This window comes from Vigna radiata, chromosome 3, assembly GCF_000741045.1.
Source record: "Vigna radiata var. radiata cultivar VC1973A chromosome 3, Vradiata_ver6, whole genome shotgun sequence".
NCBI lineage: Eukaryota > Viridiplantae > Streptophyta > Magnoliopsida > Fabales > Fabaceae > Vigna > Vigna radiata.
In genome coordinates, this window is record NC_028353.1 from 11,260,647 (window position 1) to 11,278,800 (window position 18,154).

The following is an 18,154-nucleotide window of genomic DNA, read 5'->3' on the forward strand; positions in this document are numbered from 1 at the left end:
CGGACGGCAAGACAAGGAGTACGGACATCTGAATCAAAGGAACGGAGGACCGGACGGTACGGAGTGGGAAATTGTGCAGGGAAGCGTGACCGGACAGTACAGAGTGGGAAATTGTGCAGGGAAGCGTGGAAGAACTCCCGACCGGAACATTTTGGCGCCCACCGTGGGGCCGGAGGTTTATACCCAATGGTGACCACAAGAAACACGAACGCGGAGGATCAGTCGGAGATGTTGAGGTTAATGGAGCAGAGGATGACGGAGATGCAGCGAAAGCATGAAGAGGAAATGGCTGCGGTGAGGGCTGAATGCTTGGCCCAGATAGCGAAAAGTAAGAACGGGGGAGGCGGAGGCGAGCAAGGCGAGGGAGCAGGGGAGAGGCGGACGCCGTTAGAGGAGGAAAACAGTAGCGCTCAGGCGGGGGGAAAAGAAGAAGGGGGTAATAAGGACAGCCGATCTCTGGTAAAAGTGGAAGAATCAACCACTATGGTGCCTTTTGTGCGAGAGATTATGGAAGTGCACATATCGGAGCAATTTGTGCCCCCTCAATTCAAAATGTACGACGGAACTTCAGACCCGACCGCTCATGTTAAATCGTTCATCAACGCCATGACTTTCCGCACCGGATGCGATGCCATTTGGTGCAGGGCTTTCTCTCTGTCCTTGGAGGGAGAAGCTTTAGAGTGGTTTAACTCCCTGCCGGTGAATTCCATTGAGAACTTCAAAAGTTTAGGAGAGATGTTCAAGAAACAATTCGCCGCCTACCCCGTTCTTAATGTCGAGACTAGATACCGGCAGGTGGAGAAAGTCGCGCTGGCTTTGCTCCACGCAGCCCGACGGTTGAGGCCTTATTTTCAGAGCCATCAAGTGGTGGTCCGAACGAACCACCCGATATCAAAGGTATTGAGGAAGCCCGACCTAGCGGGACGCATGGTGGTTTGGGCTGTGGAACTGTCCGAGTTCGGTCTACGCTATGAACCCAGGGGCTCCATCAAAGGACAACACCTGGCGGACTTCGCTGCAGAATTGCCACCAGCGGGGGACGACGTGTGGAATTTGTATGTGGACGGAGCGTCCGGTAAGAAGATGAGCGGGGCGGGAATCGTCCTAGAGGGGCCAAACGGTTTTCTCCTAGAGCACTCCCTCCTGTTCAAATTCAAGACATCCAACAACCAGGCGGAATACGAAGCACCAGTGGCCGGGCTAGAGCTGGCCAAGGATATGGGAGCCAAAAAATTGATCTGCCGAACCGACTCACAACTGGTGGTCGGGCAGATGAACGGGGAGTTCCAAGTCAAAGAGGACCACCTCTCTAAATACTTTCATAAAGCATCCGCTCTGATCTCTGAATTCGAAGATGCAAACATCCAGCATATTCCCCGAGAACAAAACGCGAGAGCGGACCTGTTATCCAAACTTTGTTCCGGCAAGGACAAGGGACAACTCACTACGGTTATCAGACAGGTCCTCCTCCAGCCTTCCATCGATTGCCATGCGATTACCACCGATGCCACCGACTGGAGGGGAGAGATAAGGGGATTGATAAGAAAGCAGGATGATGGAAGCCCCCTACGGCCGGAAGAAACGAAGAAGATAGCCCGTTTTCTGCTGGTGGGTGACGACATGTACAGGAGAGGATTTTCCACCCCCTTGCTTAAGTGTATATCTAAGGAAGAGGCACAGTATGTAATGGATGAACTCCACAATGGAGTTTGCGGATTCCATTCCGGGCAACGAACCCTTAAGGCCCGGATACTACGGGCCGGGTATTACTGGCCTACGATGGAAGAAGATTCCCGCGTCTTCACCAAGAAGTGTCTACGGTGCCAAGCGCACGCCAACGACCTTCGGGCCTCGCCCCACTTGCTCCACTCTATCGCCGCGCCGTGGCCTTTCTCCCAATGGGGTATGGACATCGTAGGACCTTTCCCGGTCGGCACCGCACAGAAAAAGTTTTTACTAGTAGCAGTAGATTATTTCACCAAGTGGGTGGAAGCCGAACCATTAGCAACCATAACGGCCGGTCAAGTACAAAAATTTTGTTGGAAGCTGATCTGCAGGTTCGGCCTTCCAAAAATGATCATCACCGACAATGGAAGACAATTCATAGACAGAAAGTTAAGGGAGTTCTACACGAACCTGGGAATCAAACACATTACCAGCTCCGTAGAACACCCCCAGACCAACGGACAGGTAGAAGCTGTGAATAAGACCATTGTGGCGGAATTAAAAAGAAGGTTAGGTCAGAAGAAGACGGCATGGGTAGAAGAATTGCCCGAGGTCCTATGGGGATACAGATGTACCCCCCACGGAACAACAGGCGAAACCCCTTTTAACCTCACGTACGGTGTTGATGCCATGTTACCGGTGGAGTTAGGGGAACCCTCTTTGAGAAGGCAAATTGAAGACATCGCACTCAACGACCAGGAGCTACGGGTCGAACTGGACACGGTCGAGGAACGTCGTGACCGGGCGGCACTCAGAGCAGAGGCGTGCAAAAGAATGGTCGAAAGAAGATACAACTCAAAGGTACGCCCAAGAGACTTTCAAGAGGGTGACCTGGTGTGGCGCAAGACAGGAGAAGCAAGACGGACTTCGTCACATGGAAAGTTAGCAACTAACTGGGAAGGACCTTATCGAATCATCGCAGCCCTTAACAACGGAGCATACCGCCTGGCCAGGCCGGACGGACGAGAGCTCCCCAACACTTGGAACGCGACCCACCTGAAGTACTACTTCAGTTAAAAATAAATGAGTTGTAACCGAAACTACCATTTGATCAATATATAGGAAGTCGTTCCAGGCAATCTAGTTGTTTTTTACGAAAGGCGAAGGGATTCGTCCTTTCATCATGGGACCCGTCCCTTGATCGTGGGATCCGTCCCTCAAATCATGGGATCCATCCCTTACTCGTGGGATCCGTCCCCGAACCTCGGGATCCGTCCCCTTTCGATCAGCATATAGGAAAGGCACGTACTTGCCTTTGCCTAAATAACAAGGGACCCAACCTTGTTCAACCAGCACAAAGGGATCCATCCCTTCCGAAACAGTTGTTAAGTCGCGAAATCGACTCGTTAATAGGGGACTCCTCCCCGAGACGCACGTCTTAGTAAAAAAATAAAAATAAAATATATATATATATATATATATATATATATATATATATATATATATATATATTAAATAGCCTTTTCTCTTAGTCCGGGAAAACAAGTAAAAAGTTAATCAATGAAGCACTAAACCAAATTCTTGAATTGATAACACTCCCCACAGTGAAAAATGAGGAACGAGTCACAAAAAAATCATAAGTAGGTCGAACTTCAAACACTAGTTACTCCTAAGTGTTTTAAAGCCGACCTTACTCCAACAAAAAATATCCCACAAAAAACGGAATCAAGCCACATCCGCCTCGTCCGGAAGATCCTCTACGACCCGGTCGTCAACTCCCTCAGGGTCAACACCCCCGCCAGAAGGTAGGTTCGCCCGAACGGGACCCATCACTCCATCATAAACGTCTTGATAGAGATCAAAGCCGTAAGTCATCGGTTTCACCTTCAGCAAGTGCTCCACTTGGCGCAAGGCTTTGTTAAAACCTTCTTCATGTTCCAACATGACGGTAGCATCCAACTGAGCGAAATCCTCCTTAACTTGGGCCAGTTCGGCGTCCTTTTTCTTTTGGGCATCGCCCGCGGCAAGCAACTCCTGGGTCAACCTCTCACTCTGCTCGGCCAATTCATCCCCTCTCTTTCCTAGGCGGCGAATCTCCACCTTCAGTTTTCGATTGTCCTCGGCCAGGGCAGTCTCGCGATTCTGGGCGGCCGTCAAAGCCGTCTTAGAGTTGGCCAACTGAAGTTGGGCCTCGGTCAAATCCGCTTGCAACTTAGAATATTTCTCACCGCACTCTTCGTGCTCCTTAGTCAACGAGTCGACCCGAATACGGAGAGCAGATGCCGACTCCTGCTCTTTGGCCAACTCCTGCAGCAGATCACGTCCCTCTTGGACCTTCCCTTTCTCCCGAGCGTTGACCGCCATCATGACCCCACGGGCCATCATTTCGACGGCCGCTGCGTAGAGTTTCCCTTCGGACAGGGGCTCGATGACTGCTCGTTGGGAAGAGGTAGCTCGTACCTCCAGCCTAGAAGCCGCATCAAAAGCCGGATCAAAGATACCGGCCGGTAGAGGAACAGAAGAAGAACTCCCGCTGCGATGACTCTTTTTGGAGGAAGATCTGCCCTCCCCTCGAGACTTCCTTTTTCGCTCTAGGGGAATCTCCGAGTCCGGGGGAGACTCGGAAGATTGCACAACGATGGGTTGAGTAACCGGAGGGGGCACGGGATCGGCTACTCGTCCGGTGACAAGAACTTCAGTGGGATGCACCTCCACCATAACCAATTCCGTCTGAGGAATGCCGACAGGGATCTGAGTGGAGGGAGCCGAGCTGGAAGCCACGGACGGTCGTCTCAGCCCTTGCGATCCACTGCTTCCCCGACGACGTTGGGAAGAGGCCAACCATCCGGTTTGACGAGGAGCAGGCGCCGACATATATCCTAAGAAAAGAACAACAATTTAGACAAGTCAAATCAAGGTATTTAAACGCAAAATCAGAATCAAAACATACCAAAAGCAATTTGGTCAAAATCTTCGTATTTTAAACAATCGACGAAACCACGGGCGCTCAGCTGGCGGGGCAGGGCATTTATCGTCCGGACGGCATCTTTTTCCGCGGCGGTTAATAACCCGACAGCGTATGCTCTTATTTTCCGAGGAGCTTCGGTCCAATAAAAGGGGAACCGAGGCGTCCCGTCAGGGCCGCAAAATTCCGTCCGCCCGGATTCCTTGATTATAACCTTGAAAAATCTCTTCTTGAAATTCTTGAACGAGTCCGAAAAAGGTTTAAACAGGGTCCGATCATGGACCGACGACAGCGACACCCATCCTCTCCGGGGAACGGGCCGAACGTTAAAATAGTGAAGGAACACCCGCACCGAGGGCATGATTCCTACAGCAGCACACAGGGAGGTGAAGGCTTGGACGGCCGCCCACCCATTTGGATGAAGCTGACTCGGAGCGATGTTCAACTCCTTTAAGACTGACGCTTGGAACTCGGTAAAAGGAACCCGCATGTACATTTGGTCAAACATGTAAGTGTACACGAAAAAGAAATCTTCCACCGAAGACCCCTTCCCGTGAAACACCCTCTCGTTCAGATGACTGACGCCTAATCGGAATAAACGCGCATCCTCAACATCGCGCGCGATGTAAGACCGTTCGGACCACCACGACAGGTCATCTCGAGTTCCGAAGTCCGACGTAAACTCATCTACGTCCGGGGATGCCCAGCGATACCCACGGATGCGGGGCCATCCACCGGCCGGCTCCGCCTTCTCCGGGTCCACACGAACTCCCCCCTTCAGCAAGAAAATGGCAATGCCATTCGTCAGCCGGTCGGCCTCCGGGGAAGGCGGCATCTCGTCGTCGTCGGTTTCCAGGAAAGATGACGACCCCGAGCCTGGGGACGCAACCTCCCTTTCCACCCCCTGAGAAACTGCCGCCGGCCCAGCTCCGGCGGCAACACCCCCAGTCATGGCGATCCCTGACGGACCCGCTACTACACCGCCCACACCGCTGGTCACCTCTGCCCCGCCTGCACCGCCGCGACCCGAGGATTCCTCGGAAGAGTAAAGGCTGATTACCGCCATTTATTACCTGAGTTGAAAAATTGAAGAAATCAGAAGGAGGAAAGGTGCGTGACTCTTCCCCATCCCCTCTATTTATAGGCGAAATTTTTGAAAACTGCCAACGCATCCCCACCGTCAGATCATCCCACGTTCAACGGTCCAGATAAGCAACGGTTGAACTCCTCATAGCTCAACTCCCACTCAAGGCGCGCCACGTCTCCTTCCCGCCCAAAACATGCTTGGGGAAGCGAAACCGCCACCAGTTCGAATTTTGAAACCCTTTCGGTCACTACGTCACCTCAGGCTTGGGGGACTTGTGTACCGGAAGGATAGGACAGACGGCCTGGGTAGAAGGGGACGGCGATCAGACCCTCGACAAAATAGTTGGGGACCCGGTTGGGACGGTCGGCATCAATAAGAGCGCTACGCAAAANGAGCGAAGCAGAGGCCACCTGACGTACGCAACCGACAGGGATCGTAGCCGGTCTTGACGACNGGCCACAGAGCCAAGTTAGGATGTTACGAATTCGAGATTAAGATAAAATAAAGGATTAACCTTAATGGGCCTGTGATTGGGCCGTGATTAAGTTCCCACTAATCATTGGCCCATGAGGAAAACTATAAATAGGAGCCAAAGGTAAGAGGTAGGCAGGATTTTCAATGCTCATTTATTTCTCTTTCTCTTTCTATNTCTACATTTACTTGAGTGGATTGGAATACTGACTTGAGCGTCGGAGTACCATTAGCAGGTACCCGGACGGCAAGACAAGGAGTACGGATTAAAAAAGGAACGGAGGACCGGACGGTACGGAGTGGGAAATTGTGCAGGGAAGCGTGACCGGACGGTACGGAGTGGGAAATTGTGCAAGGAAGCGTGGAAGAACTCCCGACCGGAACAGTACGCATGCATAACTCCTTCACTATTCTATAATGTAGTGAAGATTTTTGTGTTTTATATATTTCTATTTTACATTTAATAACGTTTTAAAATTGTAGAAACATAAAACATTTTGTGTTTTATGTTTCTTTAGCCTCGGTGCGTAGGGTATGTTTCTATTAATAAGCATTTGTTATTTGTTAATTGGTATTGATCACTGGATTAATAAGTCTTTGATGTTTAGAAAATTAAACGATAGTTTGTTGTAACATCTGTTTTTCATGGTTAAGGAATGGAGAAGGAGAATTCAGTAATTCTGAAAAAAAATAGTTATAGATAAAGGGTTTGAAAACTTGCAACTGGGTGAAAAAAAATTGTGGAATTATATGGAAAGGTGAGACAATTAAGACTTGTACAGAATTATGAATGCAAAGAAGAAATTCAAACACTTTTTATTTCATTTCATTTTATTGAAAGTTCAAGTGTGAATCAAGTCTTATATTGAGGTAAAATGCAAAAATTGAACATTTTATGAAATAAAACATTCATAAATTCATTATCATATGATTTTAGATTAGAGTTCTAATTTATATTGATGTTGTTTTTCTCTAATAAAATTTTCCTATTAAAGACCCATCATATTGGTGAATGATGAAGAACAATTGAGAAATGTTTTTTCAGGAAGATGCAAGATATAAGATATAAATATAATGTATTTTTTTTTCTTCTGTTCGTGTGAACCATATGGAACAATGCATATTGTTTGTGTACAGATAATTATCAAGAGATATGTATTAAGACTGTTTCAAATCATTCTAAAAGAGAAAGAAACCAATATTTACAGAATTTGGCAGAAAACCTCATGCAAGAACTGTCATTTCTTCTGAAAATTGTAACAATTCTATCAATTGGTAACCAAAATTAATCAAAACAACTTCAATCAAACTACTTGAACTTGATCCTGTTAGATCTCACAAGTGGTAGTGTCATGCCCCTTTCTCTTCCTCTCCTCAGGAAATCAAGAATACTCAGATTTTTCAATCAATATCTCTCTCATTCCATAATTTTAAAAGCCTCCACTTATCAATGAAATTAGCAACAACAAACATTGCCTTCCAGAATCATTTCAGTAGATTCACATATTTCTAATAGAGGAGCTTATGAGAACCACGAGTATCAGTATTTGCCTGAACTAATGCGAAATCGATTAAATAAATCAAGGCTTTGGCATCAGTCATTCAAACAACTCCAACGCCAGCAAGATATGATAGAAGAAAACAATAATGCTGAGGGGCTCGCTGCAATTACATTGGTGACAGTCAACGACAAGATGAAATCAACCTTTAAATGAATATTAGCAATGAACATAAAAGTATAAAGAATAGCTTACATGAATTCACAAGTCAAGTAGGTTCAAATTTGACGAGAAGGACCAAACAAGACCGAAACATAATTAATATAGTCAATCAAGTGATAAGACGTACTTAAACTAATTATCATACCAAAACAACAATCAAACCAAGATTAAGAATGATATATCCTCATCTTTAAATACTTATACTAATTTCAGTAAAAATAATATAGATAAACAACTATTTCGAGGTATTTACCATTTATATTATCACACATTTATTAGTCTGTTGATTGTTATGATTGCTATAAAGCCTTGAACATCAAAGTATCTTCACATCACATGCATATCTTGCCTCTTGGATTGACCAGAATCAATAACTACCATAGAGATCGCAGACTTTCAGGCATATCATGGTGATAGCACTAAAGCATGGTCCTTTCTCCAACAACTTTTGCAAAAAAATCAGCTGTCGACCTAGATGAATTAACACGAAGGGTGACAAAGTTCTGCATATCTACAGTGCAAAAAGGAGTTTGTACAATGCAGTGGTTTATGATGCCTTATCTGCAGTACCCTCACACAAGCTCTGCATATCCAATTGTCAATATAAAATTATAGATGATTCCATACTGTAATTGATGCAGCATTAAGGAAAATCATCCCGCTAAGACCTTTAAAAAAACTAAGCTGAAATCACCAATAATCACAACAAGAACAATCCCCTGAATTGATATGATGAAACCTGGTGGCATCTCTCACAACTAATTCGCGACCAGTTACTATTGAGACTCGTTTTGCAAAATCATGGCAGTCTTTGCATGATCGTGTATTTTTGAATACCATAATGGGGGTCTCAGCTGAGGTGCACATGAGACCATAGGCTATAGCCAGTCTCTCGCTATGAACAAGAAGCTGCTCTTTGCGTTCAGTAAAGTCAGATAGAGCATCCTCTTCGTTGAGAAGGCACTCCCCATCCCTTTTGAGAGAAAAATTGAGTTCTTTCAATTTTGAGTATATTTGTTCTGTTTGAGGATGGTGTCTATCACCAACCACAAAACGGTGGACTTTACCCTTCACATTAATCCAGCTGCAACTGACTTCCTTCCTCAAGTTCCTTTCAGCCATCATCTTCCTAAATTGGGCCGCCTCATCCCACTTCCCAGCCAAAGCACACAAGTTGAACATGATCACATAAGTAGCAGAATCTAGCGGGTCCAAGCGAAAGATGTTGGCAGCTGCAATCATACCAATCTCAAGATTCCTATGGCTCCAACATCCTCCCAATAAACTTTTCCAACTCATCACGTCAGGTTCCAGTGGCACACTCCTTATCATCTCATGAGCCTCCTGTAGCATTCCAGCACGAGAGTATATATCAATCATGCAATTGTAATGATCAATTGTTGGGTTCACACCATATTTATCGTTCATCGAATCCAAAAACTGCTTCCCCTCCTTAACTAAACCCGAATGGCTACAAGCATTTAACAAACCTATGAATGTGACGGCATTTGGCCTTACACCAGAACTCTGCATCTGTTCAAAAAGACTCAAAGCTTCAGAAGCTTTGCCGTGGTAAGCGTGAGCAGATATTATTGCAGTCCATGCAATAGTATCAGGTTTATCTATTGTCAAAAATGCTTGTTGTGCGTAATCCACTTTGCCACATTTTGAGTACATAGTGATCATAGCACTCTCCCCAGACAGGAACGAAACTAGCCCCTTTTTTATTGCATCTGCATGGATTTGAGCGCAGCACATCAAATCTGAGACAACAGAGCACGCTTGAAAAATGTTGGTATAGATGAATGAATTCAATAACACTCCTTTACTTCTTATTGTCTTAAAAACCTCTAAAGCAGTGTCAAATCTACCACTTTGACAGTATCCAGCAATTAAAGCACTCCATGCAAAATCATTAGGTTCACATATGGTCTCAAAAGCTCGATGTGCAGCATCAAATCTTGCACACTTATTATAAAAGTCCACAAGTGGAGTACCAACCGAGACCTCTGATTCCAAGCCAAGTTTTATACAAACACTATGAATTTGCCTTCCAGTGTATAAGTCTCCTAAAGCAGCACAAGCCTTGAGCACTATAGAAAAGACAAATTCATCCAACTCTACACCTTCACTTATCATCTTGGCAAATAACGANATAGCATCACTGTGCCTTGCAGCTTGAGTATAGCCCACCATCAACCTGGTGCATGCAACAACATTTTTCCTAGTCATCTTATTAATGGAAACTTCAGCACCATCCAACCACCCACACTTGACGTACATTTTGGAGATTAATGTCTCCACCGAAATATCATCAGCAAACCCATTCCTTATCAGCTGAGAATGTATCTGTTTGCCAAGGTCTAACAATGAAGGATCTGCAAAGGACATAATAAGTGTACTGAAGATAGAGGAGTTCGGTTTAATCCCCAAATCCAGCATATGCAAGAGCAATCTAACAGCTTCATCTGTATGCCCTTCCTTTGTGTAAGCAGATACAATGGTGGCCCAAGAGAGCAAATCCCGATCAACCATTTTATCAAAGAATCTCTCTGCAGCTGTGAAACTTTTACAGTCACAATACATTTGGAGGATGCAATTGTCAATGAATCTATTGCTGTTGGAGAATCCCTGCAGTCTATTATGAAATAATCTTCCATCAGACAATGCTCTCAGCGTTCCACACATTTTAAAGAGATATTCATAAGATTGGGTATTAATGGAAATACCCTCTTTGTCCATCCTTTCAATGAATTCATGCACTTCTCTAAGCTTCCCTTGTTTGGTCAAAGAAATCAAATGCAAGTTTTCAACTTCGCCTTGTTTATTTGGATTGGTCCTCAATGAAGGAGGACTGCTTTTCAAAGAGAACCAGGAAGGGATTTGAGAAAAATTAGCATGTCTCACATTATTACTTTTATCATTAGCTACCAAGACTGACGAAGAACTGGAAAGCACCCAAGAGAACTGGGAAGTTATCGAAGTCATTTAGTTCGTTGGAGAATTGAAAAGTGTTTCCCTGTACAACTATGGTCAGATCCAACAAGAGAACCCAATCCAAGAAATCAAGTCAACAGTACAAATTATATACTAGCAATCCGAGTATCCTATCTGATTCCTTGTGTCAGAAGCCTGATCTGATCAGAAAAGAAAAGAGCCAGAGAATCATGGGTTAGATAAAAGCATAAGAAAAAGGCAATCGGTGGCTTGGTCAGTATGCTAGAAGTTCTAGTCGCTTCATTGACTAAAGTGTTGTTCAAGTAAACTTGCCCATGCAAAACTAATGAAGAAATTAGAAGGTAAAACTGTAAAATGAATTGAGTTTCTCTATGCATTTTAACATTTATACAAGTTTTCTCGCTTAACTTGTCCAAAAGTTGAACCGATATGTCGATTTTAACTTGCATTTTCAATCACAGAGAAATTAATCCAAAATGGGCCAAAGTTTATTTAACATATTTTAGATTTTGATACAGTTTATAATGGAATTTCACATGACTGACACGAGTTTTCCAATGAGTAAAGCACACAAACATAGAAACATGGAAACACAGTTTAAAAGAAGCTTCAAAATAAGAATGCATTCCAGTTCTCACAATTCACCAAAGACACATCGTAATTGAGCAGCCAAAGAGAAAAACAAATTCAGTTCAGTTGGTCAATGAACACAGAACAATTAGAAAAGAAAAAGAGAACCTGCTCATTCACGATGGTTGAAGAGATTGGGTGGAGGCTTTCTCGCTCCCTCCCTCCTTCATCGTCGCCATTTTTGAGTTGCCACTTTTTTTTTTCATTTCACAAATTCATATAAAGGTGCTCAGATATAAGAAAAGGTGCAGCAGGTTAAGTTTCCAAGGATGTTAAAAAAATCCAGTTTGGGTCTGTTGGGCCTTTTTTTAAAAATTGTACAAAGCCAACAGAACTTAAATCCAGTACTAAGATGATAAACAGTTTGGCACTCCACATGCTTCCATCATGTTCTTAATTAAAAAATTTATTTCTAAAAGTTCTGATATTTTAGCTATTTAACTCTTTAAATATCTATGGAATAATTCTGTGTTAAGTGTTTACAAATAAGACCATAAGAATATTGAACTCATGCCATGGGCATAAGATTGGGCTAACTTGTCTAGTTTAGTGAAAAATCAGTTATTAGGCCTATAGCTTTTTTATGGGCGAAGATGAACTTCTCCATCCTTTATCTCTTAAATTAGGTTGATGAACTCAAAATATGTTGACATACCCATGAATCCCAATATAGTAATAATGGTAATATTTAAAATAATAATAATAATAATAATAATAATACTTCAACTAATAACAATAATTATTTCCACCAAATGGACAATTTGGTTATATCCAAATTACCTCCATTAAAACACTTTTTGTCATTCATATAAATCAAATCACTCACAGACATTCACAAACTTTTCTTTCGTTTTCTTATGGTTCTTACTATTTTTCCTGCGATCCAAACATCCTCACTTTCACCTCTTTTTTCCTCAAATTTATCATTTCCAACTTCCTCAAATTCATTTTCCAATCCAAACAAAACATTAGTGGTTTTTATAATTTGTCCAACTAAAATGTAGATCAGATGTTTATCAGAGTATATAAAATTTTCTTTTAACTAAATACTATTGCTTTGGTTTCTGTCTAAAGAGTGAACAACAAATCTATTTCTGGAATTTTAATTTTTTAGGCTGATGTTAAGCACTTTATGTTTCTTTCATTTTATTTATAGAACAAAATTGTTAGTAATTATATGGTCCCAAAGTGTTAGCAATACCCATTCAACGTCTTTGTGTGNTTCTAAACAATGCAAGTTTTTTCTNTTCTCCTAGATCANCCATCTATACNGACAATAAATTGACTATTTAATACAAATAGTATTCAATTCAATTAAATATACTCAAGCCTCTAAAGAAGTGCAGAGATCATGAAGTTGAAGGGAGTTTTTTTATGAAAATAGAGACCTTCAGTTTGATATAAGGAATTCTGCATCTATTAACAAGATGATGTTATCTAAGTTGATTGAAGAAGTTACAACAAGAAACCAGACTAAAGAAAATGGGGATCTAAACAACATTGGGGACTACGATTCGCTTGCTTCCTAAAATAGTTGACTTCACTTAAGAGAAGAGACATGAGGGTCCACATCCAAGGTGGAGGTTTCAGGGAATGAAGTGGGACTCTGTTAGGACTTAACCACGTGAAGACTGAGGAGAACTCATTCCTTCATTCTATTTCATTAGATCGGAGAGTCTCAACTCAAGTACAACATCAAGCATTTTATCTAACAATGACAAATAAAAGCGAGATATCTGTATCACTTTTGGTAAACAAAATCTTTTTTCCTTCATGCAAACCACACATCAAACAGCTTGCGGGCAAAAAGAAAATGCCAACAGAACCACAAACAAATAATCATACGAGGTTCAAAGAAATAAATAATATTCAAGTCCACAAACATCACCGTAACAAGTGCTGGGGAAATCAGATTCACATACTTCAAATAGAAAAGAATAAATAAACCAGACTAAAACTTGAAAAAAAAAACAAACCTGAACACACAATCTACGACCACTGCAAAAATTGAAGCCTCGGGTACCGCGAACATGAAGCTATAACAAAAAATGAATTCATGACAGAAACAAAGTTGAAGTTGAGGTTTTTTGAGGAAGGTTTCGTGGAGAATGAGAAAATACCAAAAAGAAAAAGGAGTGTGGGGCTTATTATAGGTTTTCATCACACAGGTTCTAGTTAAATAAAAAAAATTATTTAATTGAAATATTTATTCATCTACCTATATTTTATTATTATTATTATTATTATTTGATATGATATAGATTTTTTAATTACTACAAATGTTTATTTAATTTTATAGGAAAATTAATGAAAGCACTATTAATTATCATACTCAATATTTAGAAACAGATTTAAGTATTTACTTATACAAAAAAAAAAGTATAACTTATATTGATTAACTAAGTTTTTAAATTTAATATATATTCATAATTAGTTTAAAGTCTATTAAATTAAAATAAAAAAAAATATGTCCTCTAATTTCAAGAATCAATTTAAGTTTATATATAGGTACGATACTTCTATTGAGAAAAGACTTTTTAGAGTGTTGTCAAAAGCAGACCTGTGAGAGTTCGGTCTAGAGCGTTATCATAGTGAATTGAAGAGTCCTATTATAGTGTGTGTGTGTCACGTTTTTTTTAATAATGTGGTATCAAAACCAGTGGTTCAATTCTGGTGACCGGGATCACAGGTGTATGTCCCTCCATGGTAAGGTGAAGTCTTGACAGACAGTCAGTGACAACAGCTAGATGAATAATGGGAGGTGAAGAACAAGATATGCTGAGTGGTGTCATCCTGGCTCGTGAAAGAGAACAAAAAAATGCTCAGTGCAGACCATCCGCTGTAGGGCACTACAAAAAAATTATTATTTAATGGATGTTTATTTTCCATTTTGTGGAAGTTTTTACCCTCCACAAATTAATTTCCAGGGATTTTTCAAAACAATGATTCTATTGTACAGTTATAAAAGAAAGACACATTCCAATATTTTGAACTGTACATAAAGGGATTTTGATCACCGCTGTAATTAGATAAGGGAACAGGACAATTGTCCTCATAGGCTGCCATGTTGGCGACATTAAATGAGGAGTTAGAATAAGAGATATCTTTCACCAGAAAATCATAACTAGGAATACTGAGAATTGGATTTTTATTCATACAAGTAATCTCAAAAGTAAATCTCCTTTCCTACACTCATTTTATCTCTCTTATTACTTTATTCTTTTCCAATTTATGCACATACAAAGACCCATATACTTATCAGTTTTAAATATGCCACATTAAATGCGTCGTCTTTCCTTCATCTCCTTCTCTGGGTCTTATAAATTTCTGTTTTTTATTTGTTTGACCCTGCTGGGGTTCTTGATGGTTTTTGGCTTTAAAAAATAAATTAAAAGTTGTGTTCTAGTTTTTCATGGTGCGGGATCAGACAGATAAATTGAGAAGAAAAAAGAAGATTGGTGAATTTGTGTCACGTATTTATATAGTTTTTGTTTCTCCATAGTTTTTGTTTCTCCGGAAGAGGATGAAATCTGGGTTTTTTTTCTGTATCTTTTTTCGTTGGGGTGTTTTGGCAGTTGATTTTTTTTGTTATAACTTGTAATGGAACTTCTGGACTGTAATTTCTTTACAATGGAAGTTTGCACATATTGTTAGATCCCTTGGTTATTTATATGGTATTAATCACTATTTATTTTTTTGGTTGAGGGTTTAAGCTTAAACCAAGATTGTAGGCACATATTTCTCTACGGTGAGCTTCCTTTTTTTCCTGCTATTTCATCAAGGATAGGATTTTATTTTATTTTTCAAATGTGGATCGAGTTGGTTTTGCTTTAATGTGTCTAATATCTTTGGTTGTGATCGCTAGGGAGAAGCACCAGCATTGCTTGTTGATGACCTGCAGGATGGGGCTCAAACACCGCGTATTATAATGTCAAGGGTTAAGTACTTGAGAGTTTTATCGCTTTGCAAGTTTAGAAGTCAACTTGCTCTGCCTGATTCAATTGGTGAATTGATACACTTGCGTTATCTAAATCTCTCTAGTACAAGTATAGAAACACTGTCGGAGTCACTGTAATTTGTGCAATCTACAAACTTTGGAGCTGTCTTTTTGTTTAGAGCTGACTAAGTTGCCTAGTGCCATGCAAAATCTTGTAAACCTGCGTCATCTTAAAATTAATGCTACTCCCATAAAAGAGATGCCTAAAAGAATGGGAAAACTAAATCAATTACAGAATTTGACGTTTTATATTGTGGGCAAGCATATAGAGAATAACAGCAAAGAACTGGGAGGACTTTCAAATTTTCGTGGTTTGTTTTCTATTAAGGCATTGGAGAACGTTACCAAAGTCGAAGAAGCATTAAAGGCCAGGATAATGGATAAGAATTATATTGACCATCTATCCTTGCAATGATCTATAGCTAACGACAGTAACATCGACTTCCAAAATGAGTTAGATGTACTCAGCAGATTAGACAATTAACCTTGTTACTCTAGTTCTGGTTTTTATATTAAAACATAAATAACAGACCAACACAATGGCAAAGATAACCATACAAACCAAGTTTTCCAGAATTTCTTAGTTACAAACCACACAATTATCAACAGTAATTTCAATAATTTCAAATCAAAAGGAATGTCTATAAATTCAAACCAAGAACCTTCTAGTACACCATCGATGTCGGGGCAGAAGAGGGTTCAGAAAAATACTAGGTTAAAGAATTAAACCTGGCCGCGAGTTGGCTTGCGCACGGCGACCGCAGTTTTCTGAACCTTGCCGGCGATCACACTTTGCTCAACCTAGCCAACGAGCACAATGGAACGAAAGCACTGGACGAACGAAGGAGCAAGGGGTTTCGTGAAAAAGTTAAATCCCGCTTACGTTTTAGGAAAAAGGAAAAAAAAGAGAAAATTTTTGGGAAAATATTAAGTCAAGTGAGAAGGTTTAAACTTTTTAATTAGAGAGGTTATAAACTTCTTAAAAGAAAAACTAAAACCCCTATAATTATCATTATAATGATTTTAAATCATGTTTATTTGTGGAAGGTTTTTATAACCTCCACTATATAATATTTTTTTCTTTTAGTGGGAGGTAAAGAACTATATATATAATGGTCCTATAATAATATCTAAAATATATCTAACACAATATTTGATTGTCTAATATTTGTTGATAGAATATATGACATATCTTAATATCCCCACTCAAGTTGGTGGATAGATATCACACATTCCCAACTTGAATAAAGACTCATTAAACACTCTACTTGACATTCTTTTGGTGAAAACATCAATTTACTGTAATTTTGATCTTACAAAGGAAAGGAAATTATTTCAACTCCAAACTTCTCTTTGATGAAATGTTTATCCATCTGCACATGCTTTGTTTTATCATGTTGCACAGGATTTTGAGCAATGGCTACAATTGATGTATTATCATAGTACAAACTCATACACATTTTTAATCCACAAAAGTTCACATACACCTAGTGTCATGCTTCTGAAATCTGAAACAACTCGAACATTTAATGGAACAACAAAGACGGTAGATTTGAAGCCTAAAAAATGAGAAAAGGGGCATTCAAAAGCTTCTTCGAATTTTGAAAGTGAGAAAAAAGGATTTCTACCAAGAGAAAAGAGTTGCAAAGGAAGGAATAAACTATCGTTGCAATGGATGGAATAAATCATCATTGTGTTGGATATGAAGACTTGTTAAATGAAAATAATGTAAAATTTCCTAGATTTGTAGATAGTTTATGCCCTCGTGTATGCATCAAATGGGAGAGGAAAGTAGAAAAAAAAATTCTTACACAAACTTCTAGACATGGACATTATTAAATTTTCTTCCCTATATTTTGAAGGTTAGGCTTTGTTTTGGTGGAATCAAGTGAATAATGATGTAGAGAAAGACACGATGATGTCAATAGCCACTTGGAATGCTTACAAAAATTTGTAGGGAAAATAGTTTATATCCATACCCTACAAAAGGAACTTGATCCTTCAACTCTAAAGGTTGAATAAAGGGAATATAAGTATGGATGAATATTACAAAGAGATGGAAATGCTCCTTGTGAAATTTGAGGCAATAATGCAAGATTATTAAATGAGCTAAATAAAGATTTCCAAGATGTAATGAAATTGTATCACTATACACCTCTTTAGTTGAACTTCAAAACCATATTTAAAGAACAATTATCAATCTTAAACACACTCAAGAGAATTAGTTTAACTCTTGGTACTCAAGGTACATATTGTAAAACATATCAAGTCACAAACAAATATTTCAAGTTCATGGAAAATGAAATTAGCTCACACCAATTATAAAAAAGAGTCAAGATTTGAAGTTACCTTTTTATGTAGTTATTCATACTACAAATTTAAGAGATCCAAAACAGTTTTTCACTTATTAACATGAAACTCCACCAACGCCAACAGAAAATAATTTTCATTGTTTTGAAATACGAATTATTGGAAAAAAGACAACATATATATGTCCTAATACAACATTATATTTGAAAAAGAAATTTTAGTAAAGACTGGATATTTTTTGTTCCAAAAAATACCACAAATTTTAAAAAACTAGAGTCACAAATCCTTAACTAAAAATTCTTCAATTAGTTTTCAGGAAATCATCACACATAAAAAAAACCAATTAACAA

General features: G+C 40.2%; 2 protein-coding genes across 11 annotated transcripts; one reads left to right on the top strand and one right to left on the bottom strand.

Moving 5' to 3' along the window:
• The first annotated feature begins 186 nt into the window (after positions 1–186).
• Positions 187–2,742, top strand: LOC106757030. The gene has a single exon (XM_014639612.1). It carries the CDS (start codon positions 187–189, stop codon positions 2,740–2,742), a length of 2,556 nt encoding a protein of 851 aa, XP_014495098.1.
• Positions 2,743–8,389: 5,647 nt separating this feature from the next.
• Positions 8,390–16,364, bottom strand: LOC106757900 (pentatricopeptide repeat-containing protein At5g13270, chloroplastic). Of its 10 annotated transcripts, XM_022779439.1 has the most exons (4): positions 16,224–16,364; positions 13,474–13,533; positions 11,606–11,689; positions 8,390–11,046 (listed from the first exon to the last, which is right to left on the bottom strand). In XM_022779439.1, exon 4 carries the CDS (start codon positions 10,895–10,897, stop codon positions 8,600–8,602), a length of 2,298 nt encoding a protein of 765 aa, XP_022635160.1. In that variant the 5' UTR covers positions 10,898–11,046; positions 11,606–11,689; positions 13,474–13,533; positions 16,224–16,364; the 3' UTR covers positions 8,390–8,599. The 10 variants fall into 10 exon arrangements, with proteins under 10 accessions (XP_022635160.1, XP_022635164.1, XP_022635162.1 ...); XM_022779443.1 differs by lacking the exon at positions 11,606–11,689 and having other exon boundaries at positions 8,390–10,928; XM_022779441.1 differs by lacking the exon at positions 16,224–16,364 and having other exon boundaries at positions 8,390–11,041; positions 13,474–13,675.
• Positions 16,365–18,154: the final 1,790 nt, after the last annotated feature.

Coding starts and splice junctions, on each gene's coding strand:
- LOC106757030 (XM_014639612.1), top strand. CDS start 187: ATGGTGACCACAAGAAACACGAACGCGGAGGATCAGTCGGAGATGTTG.